This window comes from Phalangium opilio, unplaced genomic scaffold, assembly GCF_054372755.1.
Source record: "Phalangium opilio isolate 3A_F unplaced genomic scaffold, DU_Popi_V2 ptg000024l_1, whole genome shotgun sequence".
Taxonomy (NCBI): Eukaryota; Metazoa; Arthropoda; class Arachnida; order Opiliones; family Phalangiidae; genus Phalangium; species Phalangium opilio.
In genome coordinates this window covers 999,875-1,023,355 of record NW_028324155.1, presented here as the reverse complement: position 1 = coordinate 1,023,355, position 23,481 = coordinate 999,875, and the positions used below count along the sequence as shown (strand labels likewise).

At 38.6% G+C, this 23,481-nt stretch overlaps 1 protein-coding gene across 10 annotated transcripts in view; it reads right to left on the bottom strand.

Annotated features, from left to right (window-relative positions):
* Rbp6 (RNA-binding protein 6) overlaps nucleotides 1–23,481 on the bottom strand; it is a 210,885-nt gene that overhangs the window by 84,386 nt on the left and 103,018 nt on the right. For all 10 annotated transcript variants that reach the window (XR_016382578.1, XR_016382579.1, XM_089867658.1 and 7 more), the window contains one exon: nucleotides 13,569–13,617. Coding sequence is in view for 8 of the 10 variants with exons in the window: in XM_089867658.1 (XP_089723784.1) it covers nucleotides 13,569–13,617 (49 nt within the window). In the remaining 2 variants the exon portion in view is untranslated. The remainder of the gene's footprint in view (nucleotides 1–13,568; nucleotides 13,618–23,481) is intronic.

Genomic DNA, 23,481 nt, shown 5'->3' with positions numbered 1-23,481 from the left:
AATTCAGCATTTCAGCAAAATAGTCAAAAAAGTTCAGACGGTCTCTGTCTTACATTAATTTCAAAGTTAGCGGTTCAGAATTCAGCATTTCAGCAAAATAGTCAAAAAAGTTCAGACGGTCTCTATCTTACATTAATTTCAAAGTTCACGGTTCAGAGTTCAGCATTTCAGCAAAATAGTCAAAAAGGTTCAGACGGTCCCTTACTTTTATTTCAATGTTCAGTGTTCAGAATTCGGCATTTCAGCAAAATAGTCAAAAAGGTTCAGACAGTTTACGGTTTGGTAGGATGGGAGAATTTTATAGTAGGAATTCTACTATTTTCAGCAGTTCAGACGTTCAGACATTCAGCAGATTAGTCGGTCCCATGATAATGGGCTAAGTAAAAATAAACTATCGGTTATACAAAAAACCCCTGATGAAATGTTCCAACTGCTGTACACCGGCGTCCGGGGTGAAGCACCTATCTAGGGGAAAATCTTAAAAACTTTAGACCAGTCTTAGATATTGTCGGACCCTCTCCGTGTGACTGACAATTTTAAGAACCTAATATAAAGCATCCACAAGTTATTTTGTGCGAAGTATAGGGTAGTATAACGACGAATAAAAAATACCAGAAAGGTTAAAAAATAAAACCACTCTCAACTTGGCCAACTCGAGCCCCTGAATCGTTTTGTACAAGAGAGTGAGAGAGGGAAGAGGAGAGAAAGAAGAGTGAGGAAAAGTAGAGACCCAGAGAGAGAAAGAGAGAGAGAGGAAAAAAATCATTGCGAGAGGGACTTGCGAATTTGGCATTGGATTGAGTGGCCGTGATTGCTAAAAGCCAGTTCTGAATACAGTCCCTCTTTCGTCCATACTAGGAAGTATAGACAGAAATGGTGAGGGGGCGGAAGGGAGAAAAGTCGTCGAAAAAAGCCTTCCGCAAACGTTTCGCTGCCTATATTGCCACAGAGGAAGTGAGGGATTTTTTTATAGGAGTGAAATGAGGGAATTTATGGTGGAAGATTCCAAGGGATGAAAAAAAGGGGATGGCTCGCGAGGGATGGAAAGTAACGGACGTTGGTAAAAAAGAGAGCTTTAGAAAGTGTAGCGATTCGTCGGTATTCAAAGGAGATGAACTGTGTCATTCGCGTAAGCTCAGGACCGAGAAAACGGGCAAACTGAGGGACCCTGCATAAAGTTTGTCAGTCTACTACAGCGAATTCAATTAGACAGGAAAAAGAGGATTCCACACACTATGTGCACGCTAAAAATGTTAAAGAATAGAAGAAATGTAGGGCTTTGGATAGACTAGAGGTGCAATCAAATTAGGCTTAACTGGTACTGATTGTCAACTTATCTTTTCCCCTAACTAAATCCTAAGTTTGCCGTGAAACATCTCGTCTATTATTCAAATCCTCAATTGCGCATATAGTAAACTTTTTAAATAAACGTTAGCAAAATAATGCATGAGAGAAAAGGAAAGAAGGGTGATCTTTAGTGTCGCTCCCTTTTGCAGGCAAAACGTATAGAATTATTTATTGGCATAGCCAAATACTGTACAGGGGTGGGTGTATATATATATATATAGCTTACATGGAGGGCAGTTATATAAATGAGGCTTGGGAATATAGATCAGAAAAGGGGATGCAATACAGTATAGTCCCCGTGAAATGTTACGCTCTTCCATAGATCAATCTAGGGAACTGATAACCCCCATTTTCTCTTATCGTCGATAGAAATTGCCAAGCTTAAATAGGGGCCTACAAAGATTGCGACAAAGAAAAACTTTTTCTTAAAAAATCCCCGACACAGCTAGCAGCTAGAACCGATCGACGTATAAGGAAAAATTGGCAAATCGTTGTCTTCTTCCATAGCGCTTCTTCGCGGAATTGTTTCGTCCTGGTAACATCAATAAATATATACAGGGTGTAACAAATACTCGGAAGTTGAAATACCCTGCAATACCCATATTGTAATTTTATGATTTCATAATTCTCACCATTTCAAACAAATCAAACTTAAACGTTATACCTAAACCTTCAATGATTGAAATATTTTGAATTGAAAATATTTCACACCCTGTACATTGAAAAAAATCGAAGTATACTTTTGTTTCAAAACATTTCGAGAAGGAGGGGGAGGGAACAATTCGCTTCCCCTTCTAGCAAACTTTTCTAATCTAGTTTGCATGTAAGCCCAAAGAGTTTCGTTGGCTGTTGTATTTCACAACTTATAGGAGGAAGAGAAGCAAGCAACCTTCTCTCCCAACTCTTTTTCTTTTAGAGTTTTAGATCGCTATAGCTCCCAATAGACCATTTTTGTGACCCCCCTCCTTATCCTTCGTCTAAAAATGGTTCCTTTTTTGTTCAGGGGTGTATACGAGCCTACGAAACGAAACTGTTTCTCCTCATGGACCTCTTCTTTCTCGCGTGTAAGAAAATAGAGTTGGCAATTGGAAAATCGCGATATCACTTCTCTTTATTTTGTCGAGGATATATAAGGAAAAAGTTAAATAGTCTCTGAGGAAAGAAAGGAACAAAAAAGGGTTAAGGGGAGCGACTCGACAAAAATAAAGAGGAAGGGTTATTTTTTTAGTACTGATACTCGACGCTAGCTCTTTTTTTATTATTATTACTATTACTACATTCATAAGTTCATAAGATATGTTCCATAAGTTTGTCACTGGTTTCAAACTGGAGCTTGTCATGAAGTGACGTAGGTCATAGATTCGAGGTAAAGCGACGCCTGGTGAGGCGCTGTCAATGGCTTAGTACAGACATAATAGGAATAGTCAATTCTCGCTTGTCGTTCTCAAACTAGCTAACTTACAGTAAGTCTCTAGCATTACGGCGTATAGGAAGGGTCATACTTATGGAACATATCTTATGCTACTATTATAGCGAGCGGCGTTATATTCCGGGAAGCGAAAAGAAAATATTTTGTCGTGCGTTTATACCATCAAAATATAAAGAAAATATCTCCTTTGGGATAAGGAAATTTGAATATTTATTTACGCGATGGAAAAATTGATTGTAAATAGTATACGCGTTTTAAACAGAAGGTACTTAAATGATAATATTGATAGCGTGACGTACATTCATTTGATTTAGCCTCTTCTCAAGAGGGGGGAAGGGGGACTTGTGTTAGCAATATTTACTTATTAAATATTTATCTCACGACTGAAACCTTTTAGATTTTTTGTTCAATTATTACAGATAACTTTAGTTAAAGCTAAAACAAAACAAACCTTTTTGATTTATCTATGAGAGAATTTGAAAATGTTTTAACTTCCACTCATAGTAAAGTCCTACTGAAAGGATGAAGTAAAGAGTTTCAAACTTAAAAGTGTCTAATTATTCAAATTATATTTTTCTAGATTGGTTTGTTTCGTCAAATATTCCAACCAATACACGCTTAATTATTTAAAAGAACAACGATTCCTATTCTAGGTTTACACCCAAACTAAACTAAAATCGACAAATTTTATTGGCTATTCGTAATCCCAGTTTCTTTCCAAGAAAAAAACACAATATTCAAATCGGAACAAATTAAGCGATTCGATTGAGTTTCAAACTTAAAACTTTCAAAAGAGAAACTTCTCTGTCTATATCGAAATAAGCCTTACTAAAAATAGAAGACATTCAATGAAATGTTCCCGATTGCGAGAGAAGGACAGTATATACACTGAAAAGGAAACTATAACGTTCATTCGGAAAACGGCTCGACTCGACTCTACATTACATTTACAATGGGAGATGCGGGTTCTAAAAATCCGATTATAGATAAACGTACAACTGTACCGAAAGAAAGAGAGAGAAGCGATAGATAGAGTGGAAACTAAGATAGCGAAATAAGGGAGAGAGGGTGTAGGGAAGGTGAGAAAAATCTGTATTAAATTCGGCTTCGCTGAGACAGCACGTTCGCACCATTAGGTTCGGCTCCGAGACATTAACGGCTAAATCGCCTTGATAGATCGCCAGATTTATTCTTTCGCCCTGGGATGAGAGTAAGAAAGAGACCGGGGGAGGAAGGGAGGAAGAAGGGTCGACGAGGAGAAGTATCACCCTTCTCTTCCTGAAGAAAAAAACCTCTCTCTTTCTCTCTACACTCTAGGAATCGTACAGTCGCCATTAAAGCTTTTTGTTACGTTATAAGGAAAAAGAAAGGAACTGAAAAAAAAAAAAAAAATGGGGGCTTGATACTCGCTTCTCCGTTTGGTAGCTCATTACATCCAGAGGCGAAATAGATTCTTTCTTTCTCCTCTCCCTCTTTCTCCTACTTTTCGAGTCAACTCCTGATTTCGTTACGATACTCTCTAGGTCCCCAAAAATTCGACTACATCATTGTTTTCTAAGCTCGCGCGCCAAAGAGAAAAAAAAGGCAGGGACAAAATACCCCTGGCCGATCAAAAACGCTTTCTCTCTCTCTATATTGTCTTCCCGATTGTTTAATGTAGAATCAAAAGAAGATTTTCGCAGGAAACTCTCAAGAAAAGTATAACAGAGCTAGTTAAAATAAGTGAAATAAGTCTTGTGTTTGTTTTGACACTACTGTTACGTTTCTTACTCGGGGTTCTAGAGAGACTGAAGTGGAAACTAGGTCCCTAATCGGGTTTAAAAAGGTTGATGACAGTGTCGATAAGAAGCGTCGTCCATGGAAGTTCTGGTGGATATCAATCAGAGATTTTATACTAACTGAAATTTTATTTCCTGTATTTCTGATGGGCACCGATTTTAAACTATTTTAAATTAATAATTGGAACGAATCACTTCAATTGTAAATTCAACTACATCTTTGTGTTTTGGTTTTTGGGTTACGTGTCTTTCATAAATTTAGACCAAAAATAAATCCAAAGTGAAACTAATTGAAATGAACCACTTCAATTGTAAATTAAAATTTTAAACTATTTTAATTAATTAGTCTTAGTTTGTGTTTTCGGGTTACTTTTCCTTCATGAATTTAGAACAAAAAGAAACGCAAATATTTTTAAAAGTGAAACATTGAAAACCGTCACCTGAGAACTTAGAACTCCTTATCCGTATTCTCTCCTCGTACACACGCATACATCCATCCTCCTATCTACTATTTTTTCCCACACTCGAGGAGACTGAGATTTGATTCCAAAAAAGGAAAAATAAATTTTGGCACTTATGCTAAAAAGGAAACCGGAAGAAACTCTACGAACGAAATATCTTTCTTTCCCTACATACATGCATACAAAAAAATATTCGAGAGGTTGAAGCGAGAGAGAGAGAGAGAGAGAGAGAGAGAGAGAGAGAGAGAGAGAGAGAGAGAGGGAGGGAGGAAGGGGAATGTGCAAAAGTCCTATTTGCAATTTTAAATTCCTCGCTGTAAAATAGATAGGAAAAAAGGGATAAGAAATCGCGTGTATTTCTTATACATATCCTTTTGCATATAAAATCCTCTATAAGAAACGACGTGGCTTGTTATATTACGTTATCGTTTAATCTATTATTATTTTATTTTTCCTTAGTCTCATCTTGAAACGTAAAATTTTACAGACTATATTAAAACGGATGCCGGTATAGTTTGTTATTTAAAAACCCTAAACAAAGAAATAGATAGATAAAAAACAAAACCCTGTCTAAACGCGAGACAACCTCATATTTTCCAGTATTAATATGAATATATAGAAGCTATTGAAAAACAGGGAAAACAAAAATATATTAAAATATAAAAACAACTTTCATATCGTCAAGTGAAAACTATTTTCAAGTAGACAGGGCCTAACGACGTTTCATAAAAGCTATAGCTCTGGGAGTTAACTTTTACATTAGGGAGAAAATTTAGCTTGACAGAGCGGCTAATCGAGTCCTTTAGCTAGGCCTCATCCTGGATGGGAGTCAAGCTAGCTCGGAAAAGAGAGATACGGGAGAAAGAGAGGTGGTCTTCTCCTCTTTAGTGACCAAAAAGACGAGAATATAATAAAAAGAGCCAATTTCGCGGCGTCTTTACTCGAGATTGCCAAAATTCTCAAAAAAGAAAAGGCAATGAAAAAAAAAAGAAGGTTAAGAAGAGACCTCCTCCTTCACCAACGTCGCCGACGCTTAATGTACTCTTGTTTATAAAAATAAGCGCTTCCTTCTTCAACGGCTTATCATTCCTGCAGGGGAAAACATACCCCAACGCGTCGAGTCACCTTAAACCGTACTACTTTCCTTCTTTCGAGATTTACTATGGAGAATAACTCCGCTCTTAGTTTTATCAGTGTAGTGTTTTCCGACCCATTCCACACACGGACCATTTTCGCGAAGTTGGTGCGGGCCTTTGAGTAGTATCCTAATTTTAGGGGCTGTACAAGTAAGGGTAATATACAGCAATAGCTTTTTACAGAAATAGTAGGTTGATGGGGATGAAGAAGAGATACCGGGTTGTTAGCGTCTTTGCCTAGACGGCATTATTCTCGAGGGACGTTTTTAAAGAACTTTCACAGCGCAACGCACGCAGCTAGCGGGCAGGTATTTAGCCTCCCACCCTGGTTGGTGTCCCAGCTCCTATCCAACCCCGGAATACCCGTACTCCTTCAACAGATGACGCTGTTTATCGCCTTCCATTAATTCGCCATTTGCCTGCCAAGCTTTTATACCCTCGTTATCAGCGCCAGGGCTTTCACTCCTTGCTTTACCATGCAGACTGTAGCAGTGAAATTTTGCCATTCTCGTATATACTTTTCTTTATAAGTAGGGGTACTTCTACAACCACGGATTGATATATTAAGGACGCCTAATACCGTACCGTACCACGTATCGCCGAAAGCTGATGCACGGCGGCAAACTAGTGGATTTTTATGGCGAAAATAATTTGATAATACGGAAAAATTTGCGCCTTTTCCGGCTCTTTCTATATCAAAAACTTACGGGCGACCTGGGACGGGAAAAAAGATCGCTTTCCATCAAAGACTTTACACATTTTTTAAAAGGCGGTCGAACGAACAGGAAAATTTGAAATTTAAAAGGGAGAGCTAGGCGTGATGGAGTATGGGTAATGGTACTACACGTTCCAATCGCTGGGGATAAGATCCTTTACTTCTTTTGTACATTAATGCCTAGATTTAGTGACAGTTAAGAGGAATAAATAAACATCTTGTTGAAGCAGGTTAATAACAGATCCAGAACAGTGATAGTAGTGCTAGAATTATTTATACTCCTGGTTTATCCAAGAAGTTTTATTCCTCCATGCTAATATCCATTTTCTTATGCGCAAAACGATTACGAGGAACTTTTCCAATACTTAAAAGAGAACCCGCAACGATCTTTGATTTTGACAAAACCCTTCGTTTTAGTACACGAAAAAAAAAGAGAAGAGAGGGGGGGGCTTCCAAATGTGTCAACGGCGGAAGTGGTGTCACGGCAATACCGCAACATTTGACATTGACATTTTGACGGTAGTGCTGGAATTGAGAAACCGACTTGGGGTCGCGCCGTGGCGGAAGAAGTAAAGTATAGCGTGAAACCGAGACAAAAATGCGCTGACGTTGAAAATGCTTAAGTTTTCCCGCAGCTAGAGTTGGTAGACCTACATGTTTAAACCTCCTCCAATGTTTGAATGAACACTTTGACGTTAACACGTGACGTTCGATAGTAAGTGAAGCGAGTAAGAAAAATTTCGCAGCCGCGTGCCAAAAATTCCTGAAAATCCGCCCGAACACGACGACAAAAAAAAAATGGTTACAAACGCGAAATTAATTAAACTCAAATGTAAGTACTATGCAGAAACGCGTATAGACACTTTATATCCCTCGTTTACATATCCTAAACGAAACATGGTCGGTCGGTACTAAAGAAATAATTTGTAATACTTAGATAAAATATTTAGTAAAAGATTAATCCATTTTCCCCTCCCAAAACCCTAACGAAAGGTCATGTACCATGAATTAAATCGAGACTCTCATGAACCATAGCCTATTTCTGTGAAGTTAATCATTTGTGTTATTTTTCCAGTTTTAAACATAGTTGGATCGTCTTCACTAACTACTGAAAGTTTGAACGCGAAAGCAGGATTAAACCTTGCTCATATACTTTTGGCGCAATAACTGATTTACTTCGAGTAATGGTTTCAACACAACCTAAATTGAAGATTAAAGAATGATTGAATAGATTCATGTACGTACACATAGAGAAGTCTCACGCGATATTATTTTATCCCCACTTAAGCCACGCGGGGTAGGACTGGGTTGGGAGTAGATGGAATAGTGGGTATAGAACCATTATCATAACACGAGGAGGGAATAGGAGAAAAGAATGTAGCTTAATAAGGCTTAACTGTCAGTTAAGTTTTGTAGCAGCGACGTTTGCTAGAGCTGTTTAAGAAGTCCGATCACAGTGTACTAAGAGAGCACGATCGTGCGTGCATGTTATCACGCATGCAATGTTGTGTTTATAAAAGGAGAGAAAAATCCCCCTTTTCCCCATACTATACCTTTCCCAATAGAAAACTCCGGGTTTCTCGACCCATAAAGGGCATAGAAAAAAAAACCTTTTTCACACGTTCTAGGGAGGAAAAATTTATTAAATATGAATGAATCGGTCGGATATTACTTACTCTACGTACGAAATACGTGTACAAGCCGAGTCTTAGGGTATTTTTTACATAGTTATTAACGTTTAGGGAGCAAATTCCAATAAGTCGCATCATATGCCGGTATGTTGGTGTTAGATATGCACGGCGTTAACAAGCGGTTAAACGCCGACAAGTCACGCGATATGGATTTATGGGTTTATTTTTCATGTAAGACTAATTTCGCCTGTCTTTAGTTTATTCAGTAAAATTGAGTTTTCTACAGCTGCCAAATGCCATAGAAGAAAACGAATTTTCGAGTCGTTTTGGAGGCACTAAATTTGTTTACTGAAGGGGCCCTAGAAGCTCCAAACTAAAAGCTATTCCGAATTCTTCTTTGACGATGTATTTGCAACTAGATTCGTTTTCGTTTAAATCAAAATGAATCAATTTCTATATTGTTCAGCTTAAATCTGAAGACTCAAGTACAAGCGATAAATAACTTCGTAACGCCACATCGCGTAATCCACATTTACTAGTGAAGGAACTCAACATTCCGTCTTGACAGTCTAATTAAGAGTAAATACGTTAGACTGGAAATAAAATTTGACGACGGCTTCTTCTTCCACTAACTTACACTAACTTTAACAGGCAGTTGACCCAGAAAAAACGAAATAAAAATAAAAATAACTTTAAAAAAATGTTGCGCAATGAACTAAAGAAAAAATTATATATAGGGAGCGATAAATAGAGTTACAATGGCTGTGTAGTCTCGGTTTGTCGTATAAGAATGGTCTAAAATTAGAGTCGGGTGGTTATATAGTTTAAAGGGTGCTAGTGGATATGTTAGTAATGGCTTCTCTCTCTCTCCCTCCCTCTCTCTCTTCTCACTCTTTGGAAGAGCTGGCGAGAATGTGTTTGACAGGGAGAGAAGACTGCCAATGATTAACGAGGCGCTTTATTTCATTTTCTTCACTCGTGTACGGCGGACCAAGTGCGACAAACTGCGATGTACAAGCTACTGTTTAGGGTCTATCTTCGGATGCATGTTAGCTAGGGGCTACTGTAGAATCATCCACGCTTCGCGGCCTCACAAATATAACTAGACGTTTCCCTTATACGCCATGACGAGCAATTTCCAAACCTCATTTTATAGAAATGGGGAACGAAGCTATATAGAAGACAAAATCTTGCTGGTGGTTATAGAATACATTCCATTTATAACACTGTCCGGGCGACCTGGACACGAGGGAAGATATGGTCTTATAGTTCGTGAGCAGTAGACTATTTCTCTCTACCCATAATATCATTTTAGTCAATATGAGGAAGGAGAGTGTAGAGTTGGGAAATGAGGGAGTTTCAGAAAAACCTCATCATGGCGAAAGAGCAGAAGTGGGAGATGGTGGAAAACTTCGCATTGATCGAATTTGAAGAAATTAAAAAAAAAGATGGTTCCCAAAACAACCTGCCATACACTTTATTGGCTCAATGGTCTAAGCGGTTTTTTCACGAAATAGATATAGTTAACCCAAGCCGCTGTCTGATGAAATTGTTATTTAGATTCAATTACTCGTCGTCTTGGCAACCTCAATCCTAATAATAAAGTTACAGAGAGTCCTTTGATTGGTTAGGGCCTTAACTCGCGAACGTCAGAGCAGTGATAACGTATCGTTCTAAAGAACTAAATGGATTCCACTCAAGAAGGCAACTTAACTCAATCTCGGTTCACCGAGAAAAGGCCCGCAAGTATTTATAAGAAGATCGAGCGCGCGCGAAAAGAGTGTCATCTCGCTTAAAGCGTGTTCTTATCTCAGTTGGGCAAGTTTATTAGTTTATAAAGCGAGCAGTCCGTGACGTCAATCTACACCCTACTTACCCCTCAGTCTCTTACGTATAAAGTTAGGCTTAATATAGTAGACGCGTATCTGGCTTGTCATAAACAAGGGTCCCCGGCAAAACGGCAGTGGCTATATTAAAGATAGCTTCTTCCCCCCTACTTAAAAGAGAGTTTCAAAACGGGTCGAGAGATATAAGGTAGCTTCGGTAAGCAAATAGTCCCGAGTACTTGATGCCGGCCTGGGATACGAAGATGGAAGGAGGAAAAGGGTGGAATGAACGAACGCGGCGCGCGACCAGAGATCCCGAAACGAGAGAAGGAAGAGGTTGGAAAAGTGGAGAAGGAAAATGGGGTAAGGACTCACGCGCGGCCACTTAGGAAACCCCGGGAAAAGCCTTATCTCGCCCTACCACGCTCGCTTAAGAAGATCCTATGGGACCTTACGGGCGAGAAGGCGTTTAGAGAGAAACGACAGTGCCACACCATTCCCAGATTTCTAGCCACTTATAAAGGACAAGACGTCGTCTTACATGGTATACCGAAACGTAAGGTCCAAACTGGATAGCAACAACCATCAAGATTTTTTTTTTTTTAGAAAAATTAACGGTTAAGGGAATTCGTCCAGCGACACTACTTTCTGCACCCTTACAAAAAATGTTTCCTCTATGGGTATGGGTTTTGTCACGACGTAATTATTGGAGCGTTGGACGGACCAATGGGGATATTTGTACCGTTCCTATGGAAAGTGTATAACATTGTGTTCGAATTTTGAAAGTAAAAGTGTAAAGAACATATCTCTATTTAGCGTCTCAATAATGAATAACGTGGCAGGACCTTCAGATTTTACTTCGAAACAATCTTAACTATATAAAGTGGGGGAAGTAAAAATTGTCTTTCTGGCAGTAAATGCAGAAACGAGGAAAGACAGTCATATCGAGGTACAATATGCCATAGAAATTGTTGGGAATGAAGCAATACGTAGGCGGTATATAGTATTTTCTAAGTGTATACGATTCGTGAAAACAGCCACAGTTTGCAATAAAAACATTTCCAAGAATTCCGATATTCAACATATCTACGTATCTTTGACTCTGTGGTATATTCCGAATGCATTTCGCATGTACAGTAAAAGACAGAAGTTTCTCTATCTTTCGGACTGAAAGAAAAGGGAGCGGATCGTATAAGAAAAATGCGCGAGAAAAAAAATATATAGTGATGCAATTTCCAGCCTTTACGCCCTAGCTTGGCGGAACCCTTAGTAGACCTTTGGGGTAGAAGCCCTATAATATAAGGAAGGAATCTATACGCGAAGAAAAACTCGCGCCAGATGAAAGGAGAGACGACTCTCGGTAATTCTAGGGTTTCCTTCGAGACTACTTCTCCGAATAGCACGTGGGGCACGGGGTGAAGTAGTAGAGTTAAGGGTAGAGCCAAGGCGAGGAGTATAACTACCGAAATATAGAACAATCTCGAACTGGCGGAAAGGGCGTGATAAAAGGAGACCGGGCCATCGTTCCGCGACATTCGTATAGTGTCACAGACTGCCAGGTGACGTAAAAATGGCCCCAGGGTTCCTTCTCCTCCTCTCTTCTCCGCACTTGGCATCGAACGCTTCACAGAAAAAACACTCTCGACAAAGAAAAACGTAATCGGAAAGAGCGAGAAAGTCTCGGGTTTCGTTTTGGGGTGCTCAGAACGCTCACGCAGCCAATAATGCGGTACCCACCAACGAGTGTTTCTCGACTGAAGCAAAAATACAAGCCTAAGAAAGTGGGTTGGACCCCAGAAAACTAACGGTACCGATCGAGCATTTCGCGGAGTGCCCATGCAGTTTAAGGACAGCGCCGTATCTACCATATGAACGGCTATCGGAAAAACACCGGCCTATATTATAATGTACGTGTACTTATATGGGGAACGAAGGGCAGCGCGGGAGATAGAAGTCTCTCTCACGAAAGTTCGCAGTTTTCGTTAATAAACAACGAACTTAGAAAAGATACAGACACTCAAAAACAGATACTAGGCCTATACAGGATTCCCATCAAGTGAAACTATCGAGAATTTATGATATCTATCGCCTGATAAAGAGTTTTAAATTATTTTCCCTTAAACTAAATATTATCAAGATAAATTCGGTAGAAAAAAGTTCGAAAATATTTTGGGTTCGCGAACCCTGGAAGCCTTCTTTATTCTGAACACCAACGCTTAGCAGTTAAAACAGTTCTACAGGCGAATATATATCAAACTTTGCTCCTGAATATATGCCAGCCCTTGTACAACGCTGCTCAGAAGATAAGCCACACTTCCAGGATTCTGTTTGGGACGAAGTAGTAGTACAACGTAAATCTATTCTCAGTAACCTTAATAGCTCACCTAGTTTGACTATCTCCAAGTTTCTTAACCCTCAAGAAGTAATAAAAAACCAAATCAAAACAATGGGGAATTCCAGTGAAGAATAGAAGAAATAACAACACGAAGATAAAAAACACACACAAGGAAAGCCTTGCGGGAAGCGGCGGTGCTTTAATCGCTTCGCCAATTTCAGTCTTTACTCGCCATGGCATACAAGATTGGAATGATGAAAGGGGAGGAACTAAATAAAGGGGTTTCGTATAACGTGAAAAACACGCCGACAAAATTCTCGGAATCTCTACGGTTCTGATTTTTCCCTCTCGTTTTATATCAGAATCAAGATGGCGTCACCCTTCTGTTGTTTCTAAAAAGCTAGACCGTACACTCACCCCTTTCCCTCTTTATAGATTTTTTTTCTCTAAAATCGACGCCTTGGAGGAGATTCAGGAAAAGAAATAAAAAAAAAGGAAAATTCTTTTGTCCAAGAGAAGAAAGCCGAAAGGCATCAATCAGAGCACATTCTTTCACCCAATCCCGCACCCTTCGTTGAACAGTTCTTCCCTTCAATCCCAGAGCCTGCATTCAGAGCTTGCGCCTTACCACGGGCACAGGCTCTGGGTAGAAAAAAAAATCAAACAGGCCTACTTTTCTATTCAAAATGGGGAAGGTTGCCGGTTTTTTATTCTTTTCCATTCTCCAATGGATCGAACGAAACCTTACTCTTTCTAGAGTAAGCGGGAAGGGTCATGTACGGAATACGAAAACTTTTAGGCCTAACCAAGGCCTACTTCGAAAATGGTTGAAATCTCAGAATTTTACTGAGGCATCAAAATTGAAAAAACAAGTGTACGCGGTGGTGTATAAAAAAGTTTTTGTTCTTACCTCTATGTCGGTTGGTCTGTTTGTCAAACATTAGCATTGCATCTTCTATCTGAAATATATAAGAAACATTGTTAGATGTTGTGTTAAGCTCGCGCAAACATAACTTAAATTCGCTTTTGACTTGAGTGACAAACTGGAATTTCATACAAATTTTCACGTTGATATTAAGGATACATTAGAGTATGCAAGAAACAGCGATTTCAAAAGGTTTGGATATTTCAAATTAAAAATAATGCGCAAAGGCCTAAAACAAATATTTCCCCTTCGTTTATTCAGCTTTTTATTCGAATTTAGTTCATTCATCCCAAAGTAATTCTAATTAACAGGATATCAAGCAATTTTTAAGTCTAGACATACAATTAATAAATGGAGTTGGTATAATTTGTTACGGAAAAGTTCGGCGTAGATCTATGCAAATTTTTAAAAGAGGAAAGAGCACAATATACAGTATACGAAAACAAAAAACGTTCCCCAGCGTGATCAACGACTACTTAAAATAATTCTGAAAAGCCAATAATTAGTCCAGTATATGTATTTTGAGGTATACTGCCGGGCTCCGTTCTTGTGAAAATTTGAATGAACCCCTAACCCACCTTATATTAAGTTACTAGAGATTCTAGCCAGGCGCGGAGTTACCGAAGCTTCTTCCCCTCTTGCACTGCACGGCCTTCCGCAATTAAATTTCCCTTTTACATTAAACATTCCGTTCGTACAACTAGGCTTAGCAAAATGAAGGGTGTACGAGCTAGGATAAGCCTACAGCCCCGTTGTGGAAAGAAAAGGAAGAGATGTAAAAGTCGCGGGTTTTCCTCGCTAAATAATTCATCAGGAGCAGTCCGGGGCATTTTCCATAACTCCCCTAAAAGTCAACGCGCCCCGTATTATACACACCGAATCGGGAGCTCAGCTTTTCCAAATTTTATGACTTTTCATCGCAAAACCGCACTACGATTACTCCGACCTGAGTTTTCTCTATGGGGATAGGCTAACCCATTTACTTCAGTGGATGAAATTTACGAGCGTATTTGGGTTGACGCCCGCCCGCTCGCCCGGGCCTCGACCGCATCAAAATTCTGTAAACTATTATCCAGAGCGAGAATCTGCCGCTTAAAAAAACAATAAGCAAAATTGGTCGGAATTCGCTGCTCCATGCATGCACGCCGCCATTTTCCAACAACCATTCTTCTCCCCCATTCTCTATCCCGTATATCGCGTCATTCTTTAGTGAACTATACACCACACTGTCCTATCCCTTAAAATATCGGAATTTTATGATTAAAATGGGACAAGCGAAGCGAAATAATTCATCCCAGAAGCCAAGAGAAAAGTTTCCGCGTTGTTTCGTATTAAGAAAATATTGCAGATGGTTTAATAAAATTATCTTTTAAACAATTTAATTTCACCTTGTGTTTAAATTTATGTAGACAGTCAGTAATAAAATATCAGTGAATAAATAAATGATATTTTATCAAAACTAAGATAACATTATGGAGGGGAAGGTCACTACCGAATTTTAATTGTTTTTTATATTTAATAATTAGAATATGTCGAAACAAAAGGTTTACAAACGTCTAATAATGGAAGTGTTTCACCCCTCGGTTATAACACGTATAAAAATCTTCATATAATGTATTGGTAAAAGGCGACGTGGTTTTCTTTACTAAATTACGTAGAACACACTCTCGTAAAAACAACCTTATTTTGGATTCCATCCAATTTCTTTAATATACGACTTTTTTATCATTTACTAATTTTACAGTGTTTTCGACTCTCTTGGGGTTACGAAAAAAACTGCATTTTAACTTTGTATATCCCACTTTTAAAGATACGAGCTTGGTTTCATTCCCAGTACGACAAACACTAATTTAGCTCTTTAGAGCTCAATTTAGTGGTTCTTAAATTGTTTCTTCAAGGCTTTTAAATGTTACGTAACGTCATGGTTGTTTTACTTTATTAATAGTTTGTTATAAATATATGGGATTATATTTCCTTTAATCAGGAGTACAGGGAGGAGATGTAGAGAAAGAGGATGAGGATGGAAAGCATCCTTGTACGTAATATGACATATCAGCGGAGAAAAAGAGCTGATAGGAGCTTCTAAATCCGTATAGCGGCGCCATCCTTTAGTCATACAGGCCAATTATATGTCGCTGATGGCTGAGCAACCATCCACAGTATAAATATATACCCCACGTTCCTAAACTTCTTCCCCTCCTCCTTCTCGATGTTTGTAGAAGATGGGGAAAGATGACTGCTCGGATGTATAATTAAAAGCTAATACGCCCGTATCCCGGGTACCATATAACCTTTCTCCGTGTCCATATATATACTCCAGTCTCCAGGATTCGCTTGGAAAAGAACAGGGAGTAATAATACCAAGAGGGGAGAGAATGGCGTATAGTGAAGCAGAAGTGCATCAGCTCTTGAAGTGTGTAGCAACCAGAACTGTGCTGTTTATAGATATAGCCCAAACTGTTTTATAAAAAAATTTGTTCAAGGAGAAAAGTTCCGTTATGGAAATGAAATCGAGAATTCAGTTTCCAAGGTATGACGTCATGAAACGTCATATTTGTTTATTCACCTTCCCATTCCATATGCTCACGGAATGCACTATGAAATCACCTTAGAGTACACTGGATGAATTTGAAGAAGTTGCGACACTTTTCAGTAAAGTATATAGCGTTACTAACTTGCATTGGTTACTTGTTGTAATAAGCGTTGTATACTTCTAGGATCTAACTATCTCATACACTTTTGGTATGGGTATAGTAGTATATAGTGGAGGAAGAAAAATAAGATGAGAGAGAGGTGGATGTGGTGGTGGTGGTGGTAGAGAGAGATACTCTCTGGAAGAAAAACGGAAAGATTCCTAACCGTGATTGCTTGTTCGCGTTCTCGGGTTACTGGGCGCTCGATTTCGGCTGAGGGTACAGACGTTGAAGAAAACAGGAAAAGACGGAGAGGAGAAAACGCTAAAGGCAGACAACTATTGGCCAAGGCCTAGAGTAGTCTAGGGGGAAGGCAGGAAGAAGATGAAAATATAGTAGAGAAGTTGGGGAAACGAGAGACGGGAGTGAAGAGGGAAAAATCGGAGAAACTAACTTGGGTAATGAGAGTATACACAATTGTTATTTTGTTGTTCCTTCTAGACTAAACTTTGTTAGTGGAAAAGTATCAATATAACACGCGATAAAAAAAAGAATGCAAAGAGGCCCGCATTTTTGTTACAAAGTTCCCGAGAGCAAAAATAAATATCTTGACAACGAAAACTTCTACCTTAGTTGACGGATTTCTTTTTCAATTTAGATTGTGTTTACAACAAGACAAACATTTAAACTCACGCATTTAAATACTCTTTTTAAAGGTCAACGTTGAAAAATGCTCGCAAGCCAAAGCCTTGAATTCATTTCTATATAGGAAGGACGCCTTTAAAAAAATAGACCATCGATCCGACCGATATGAATTCACTTACTACGTTAAATACTTATGATTTGTAAGTGTTAGATATTGTTCCGATAAGGATAGACGTTTTAGTGATATTTTCGAGGAGGTAACAAAGTATAAAAAAGGATGGAAAAATGGAACTCTCTTGAAGTTTTCTTCATGATCAGTTTACAGAGCATAGAAAGCTGAGGCGGATTGGTAGACAACGTTAAGTTCAATAAAGGGGAAAAGTAATCGTGGCAAAGTAATACTGATACTGAACACGAGTGTATAAAGGTATAATCAAATAAAATATAACGCAATCGATAAATATCATACATCTATATATTGGCCAAAAATACTTAAAGGATTATAGAAAGAGGTCGCAATGGGAAAGGGCAATAGAGTCTTTACAAAAAAAAGATGCATTAATATACTGTAAAATCGTACATAAAATATACCTAACGATAAACAAGAATTACGTTGTATCATTAAAACATATGCAAAACTCCATTAATTACGCACTCATTAAAATCCCTCTTAAATCACCTCGTAATCTAATAGATATTTTCTATATTCGTATCTTTTTTTCAAAGGTAACTAGATATTTCATTAGCGCGTGCACTCGTGAGGAGAAAATAAAAAATGGCGCTAATTGCTTAAAACCTTATATCATAAGTCCGCCTGCACATCAATTTAAATTTTCTCAAGGTCTTATAAAGCTAAGTAAATCCTCTTTCGCGCATTGGTGTATATAAGATGAAGGAGCGAGAAGAGCTAGAAGAAAAAGAAATAAGCGAGAAGAAGGAGAAGATGAAGAAGAAAAAAAAAGAAAAACCAAAAAGGTCTCAGCCCATAAATCTTAAAGTCATTTCGACTCGAGCCAAGAATTACGGCATCGCGCGGCGGAGAAAAGCCGTACTGGATAATTAGTAACACCAACCTACGCTTTCTCATAAATAATTAAGTCATTGTATTCCTAAGGAAACAATGAAAAACGGGGAGGGGAGGGGGGTTAACACCTTACCCGTTCCCCCCCTCCTTTTCATTCTCGAATCCTAGTTTACAATTCCTTGCCAAAGCTAAAGTCTCATGCACGCACTGTAAAGAAATCTGTTAAGATTATATTACTAGACTGAACTCCACACTATACCCCTGTCGATCTAAGAGAAGTCTGTTTATACCCCTCGACGTATTTTTAAGAATAAACTATAAATAGCTATGCTTTCTCATAGTTCTGGAAAGCAATTCTGCATGGGGGAGAGGGGCTAGAAGAAATTCCAACGTGCCTAGGGTTCGAAAACGTTTGATTGACGTTCGAAAGAAAATATATATAAAAAAACAATACTTCATACATCTATACCAACAGCCAACGAGACGTTATATAACGGTCCTAGGACTGGTTAGAAAGACTATGAAGCATCGGAAACTTGATAAAATATTTGATTAATTAATTGTTTGGTGAATTACCATTATAACATCTAAAACAAAATGATACTACATATTTTAACGTGTCCTACATATTTTAATGTACACGTGTGGAGGATACGTCATTCAATAAAAAGCATCTATACACTCAGGTTGCAGAGGTAGTATCCGACCCCACGATGGTATAAGTACAGCGCAGCATGTTAAAGAGAAAGTTCACTATATGAAAATCTGATAGGGGAAAATGGAGGAGGAAGTGGGAATATACGCTATATAGTCCTATTGCGCGGGAGTTTGAATCTACGCTATTTTATGAAGACGAATAGTGGGAAATGCGATATATCACTCACCGGGCCAGTAATCTTATAGGCCATAAAGCGCTATATATTATATTTACACACAACCTAGCTGAAAAAAAAAGAAAAGAATAGAACGGAAAGAAATTTAAAACAAAAAAGTAAAGGGGATGTGGAAAGAAAAAGAAAGAGTTTCTTTAGAGCCGGGGTCTCAGGTTCGTACCAAAGTTCTTCAAGATCAAAGGTACTCTCCTAAATAAAAAATGCATTGGGTTTAAGATGACGCGTACAGTAAACTGAGCACGGAATGAACTGAAAAGCTCTTTTTTATCACTGGGTTTGGATAGAAGAATAGAACGTGGTGGGTGAGATGTACATCTATTTCTATTTCTACGACTAGCTCCTTCGTTTCTTTCAATGGAAAACAGTCTCCCCTTTCTCTTTTCCTCCGCACCAATTCGATACGTGTCCCTATAGCAACAGCGTGGGTAGAAAGCGATAAGGTATATACTACCACCACCACCACCACCACCATTCTCTCCTCTCGTTCTCCTATGGATCGTCTATTTATCGATCTGACACTATTTCCTTAAGACCGTACAGCTAGCCTCTATTCTTCCTTATTTCACTCCCTCTCCCCTTTTCCAGCACTTTCGTCTCAGTCTCAGACTCGTTTCCTCTTTGGCGTCGCTTCGGTATGCACGAGGCAAGCCAAGCACGTGCGATTTCTTTTCGATCTTCTTACTATCTTGGACGTACAACTCTGGTTATAACTTTCAAAAGAATGGCCAAGGCTTAGGCGGAAATATAGACTATGATATAACCAAACGTCTATTAAAGTTTGCTTTCATCATTATCTCTGCCTACAAATTGATTCAACGACCCAAAGTTTATCGGTTATATTGTTGCAGTCATTCATTCTTTCGTAAAGCAGTTAAATTACGGTAGAATTCAATCTTAATACCAATTGAAATTAAGAAACAAACACTATCTATCGCTTTTAAGTCCTAAATTTATACTATCCCCTAAATAATTTTAACGAATAATGCGGGTATCCGGTGAAAGGGTTATTGTCTAAAAATAAAACAAAATAACTTAAGAAAAGTCTAATTTAAGCCCAAATTTAACCCAGAAAAGTAATGTTGGCAAATGAATTTCAAGAACTTTATACAGGGGAAAAGAAGAAATGATCATTCTTTTCTTCCATGGGTTCCGAGTTCCGACAAAGAACGCGGTAGAAAGCCTAATTAGGCAAAATATTTTTCCAGCTCGTCGACTAGAGCGACAATGAGGACTAAAGGGTGATGAGAGAAAACCCGTTGAGGATGGAAAAGAGGAGAAGAAAACCGCCGCCGTTCGCTGGTTCAAAAGAGCGGAATAAAAGGTCGTGTTTTTGCCATGGCGCCCTAATCTCGAGGAAATCTTTTGAGGGGAAAAACCGGAAAAATGAGTACAAAGTCACGTGCGAGATTTTATTCGCTTTATAAACCTCTCCTTCTTCTCTTCCTTCTTCCTTTTTCTCTTATCCCTAAAAGCGACCCCAAAATCTAACTTCTCTTTTCTTCAACCTCGACTAACACTAACTTCCCAACCTAACCTAAAAAGAGGGTCAACAAAAATTTTAATTGGAAAGACAGTTCCCCAAACCCAAACTCCATCGTCATCAATTGTAAACGCAATACTACAAAGCTTACTAATGGTTCATTGTTAAGGTTCTTCTTAGCCACCACTCTCACCTTCCGGCCTTTCACTTCGATACATCCAATGACCTAAACAAGGTAACGATTTGACAGAGAAAGAAAGTCAAGACCTCCAACACGCTCAGTGGCTTTTTCCATCTCAGCCCTGTCCGCGTACTTAGCGCTAAAATTTAGGGGAACATAAAAAGTGTGTGTCCTTCGATACTATTTGCAAGCTAAGAAAGGGTCGATACTTCCATGGCGAACAATTGGTTTTCACGAGGAAATGATGCTCAACTTACAGACTGATTTTTTTCATACACCTACGTATAGGTCCAGGTACTCTTTTAGGCCTATAAAAATCGTGGAGTAGAAGGAAGCTCTTACATTATTTAACTGAAACGTTGCGGAAAAGTACCGACACCTTTCCAAAAAGAGAAAACTTAGGGGCAGGATAAAAAACTGATGGAGATGGTAACCATGGTTACAGCACGATTTTTCCTTCTCCAATTTCTCGCCAATACTCGACCTTATTTCTATTTTTTTTCTTCCTCTCTCGTTACCCACCCTTAACTTATACAAGTACAACACACAAAAAGTGTTTACTAAGGTTTATTTTTACTTAAAGTAGGACTAAAATTATTAGTTTCCATAGTATTGTTTAATATCAGTATCCCAACGCTAAGCCTAATCCAAGTTCTTAGAAAAAGGAAGCCTACAATGCACTCGTGTGATTGATTTAAGGAAGTAAGGGTTATTATTAAGGGATGGAATTGTTCTGTATAAAAAATACAGATATGAAAACTATAGGGAGATATTCTTGAATATCTCAATTTATTTTTCTTTTTTTATTTACTTGAGCAAGAAGAAAATGGCAATAAAAACTGTCAAACCATGAACGACAACTCTCACTGGGGTTAAAGAAACGTGAGTTGAGGTTAGATAAAAAAATTGGTGAGCTGCGACAACAGCGAGATCGTTTTGAATAAATAAATAAATGAGAGACCGCGATTCAGACGATGGCTTGTTAAATATGCATCAAAATCCAACCCTTCCAACGATTCTGCACGTGGTATAATCTCATTTTTAGATCGACATGAAACGAAGGATACTATATGCATAGTTGAATAATTCATAACATTTCGAGAAGAAACGTACTTGGACTACGTAACAATACGAAAAGGTCAAGTTACATTTTTAATCAATCATGATCCGATATAGTATACCATAAGGTGAATGAAATTATTAAGGAATTAATATTTTAGATCACGTTCATTGTAAAACTTCACTTTGGATATCAGTCATGGTGCGATTTACTTTAAATAATATATGATTTACGTGGAAAACTTTTTAATTTCCGAACAATGATGAATATCCCATAATTCAACCTTAAAACTACAGCTGAGCACGATGGTAAATGTCATAATAAAAACATGACTGTAGTAATTTATTTGTCTAGGAAAATTTCAATAGCAAAGCTTGAACTTTGCTATACATGTATAGTGCTCTGGGTTTTTATTTTTCCATATTTTTCACGCATGCGCGGAATCTCAAAGAAAAAAAAACCCAAAATATAAATACGCCATTTTTTCACAAAAAAAAAGAAGTAAAGAGATGGTCAGAGGGGTTGATAACAAAAAGTTTTTAGAACCCGAAGATGGACGGTCGTCTACACCTTATATTTCTCCCAGAGGTTTTTCTTTACACCCATATTCCGTACCAAACCTAGAATTCAGCAGTTACGAAGCAGGGCCTAACTCAAACTTCAAAGTATTTGAAAGTAAAAAATTAGGACAGAATTCTGCCCGTGAAACAGTTTGAAGGAACGTGCTCCATGATTTATTCTCAACGCCATCGCAATGTAACCACCACGCACCACAGTGTGACTTTAAAACTTTTTAAAAAAGAGGCTAGAAGATGGGTCTGGGTGGCTGCATGGTTAGCTGTTTGATATTCGAAGCAAAAGAAGTAGGAAGATGGGTATAGGGGTTACGCGTGGCAGGCCTATAGCTGTTTGAAGAACGACTCTAAGGCTGCGTATGCCTTTTGAAGAATCGCTTGTCACTTTGCAACATGGAGCGATGCTTTAGCCAAAAAGAAACGGCCAAGGCCTAAAGTAGACACGTTGCTGCTAGGATCGAAACACAATAGGAAAAAGGGTCCAATACCGTCTCTTCCACCTACTCTGGCACTGGACCAACGCCTTTTTCATATCGCAATATGAAAATCCTCAAAAGGGGAAGGTAGGACCACTGGTAATATTTGAAACCGGGGACCGTTTTTCCAAATTTATAGCTTGAAAAATTGGAAATATTGGCGGTTAGAAAAAGAAAATACGTATTTTTTTGTTAAGCCTTAGCTAGCTAAGGTGCTGGTACCCAGGGATAAACAAGGGCAAAGTGGCCAAGCAAAGGGAAAGAAAGGGGTTATTGGGCAAAGGGAAAAAATCCTCCATATCGAGTATAAAAAATTGCAACGACGATTTATTTCTACCTTTCCTATTCCAGCCTTTCTTTTTTCGCTTCGAAAGTTTTTATCTCGCGAAAAACACGAATAGAAAAGTCAGATTGTTTTTACAATATTTCATATTTTTTTGGCATAGCAATGGCCGTCGGTTGAGAGATAAGAAAATGTGCCAGCTTTTTACGTTTAATTCAAGTTTATTCAGACCTATACCCCAAAAATACCTTTAAGCCAAGACGAGGCTCCGAAACGCTTCCACCATGCACTGTCTTAGCCAAAGTTATAGTAACTAATTACTGGTCTACCAAATTGCCCGTAAGGTAGATTAGTACAAAATCCGACCAAATAAACTCAGCGAATCACGTGTCAGTCCTTTTTCCATGCATGGTCCGTGGTTAAGGAAGCTTCAATCACGGTAAGTAATAGCCGGTCGGGTCAAATTTGACCGTTCGTAAGACGGGGAATTAGCCAAAGGAAATCGGATGGCTCTGCTTGCTCTTCTGGATGTTCGTAGTAGTAGTAGTAAACACAATTAACGATTCGGGTTCCGAGCTTTTCGCATCGGTAAACAGAGCTAGCGATAGGCCTATTGCAAAAACTAAAAGGAAAAAGCTAGAGCATGGC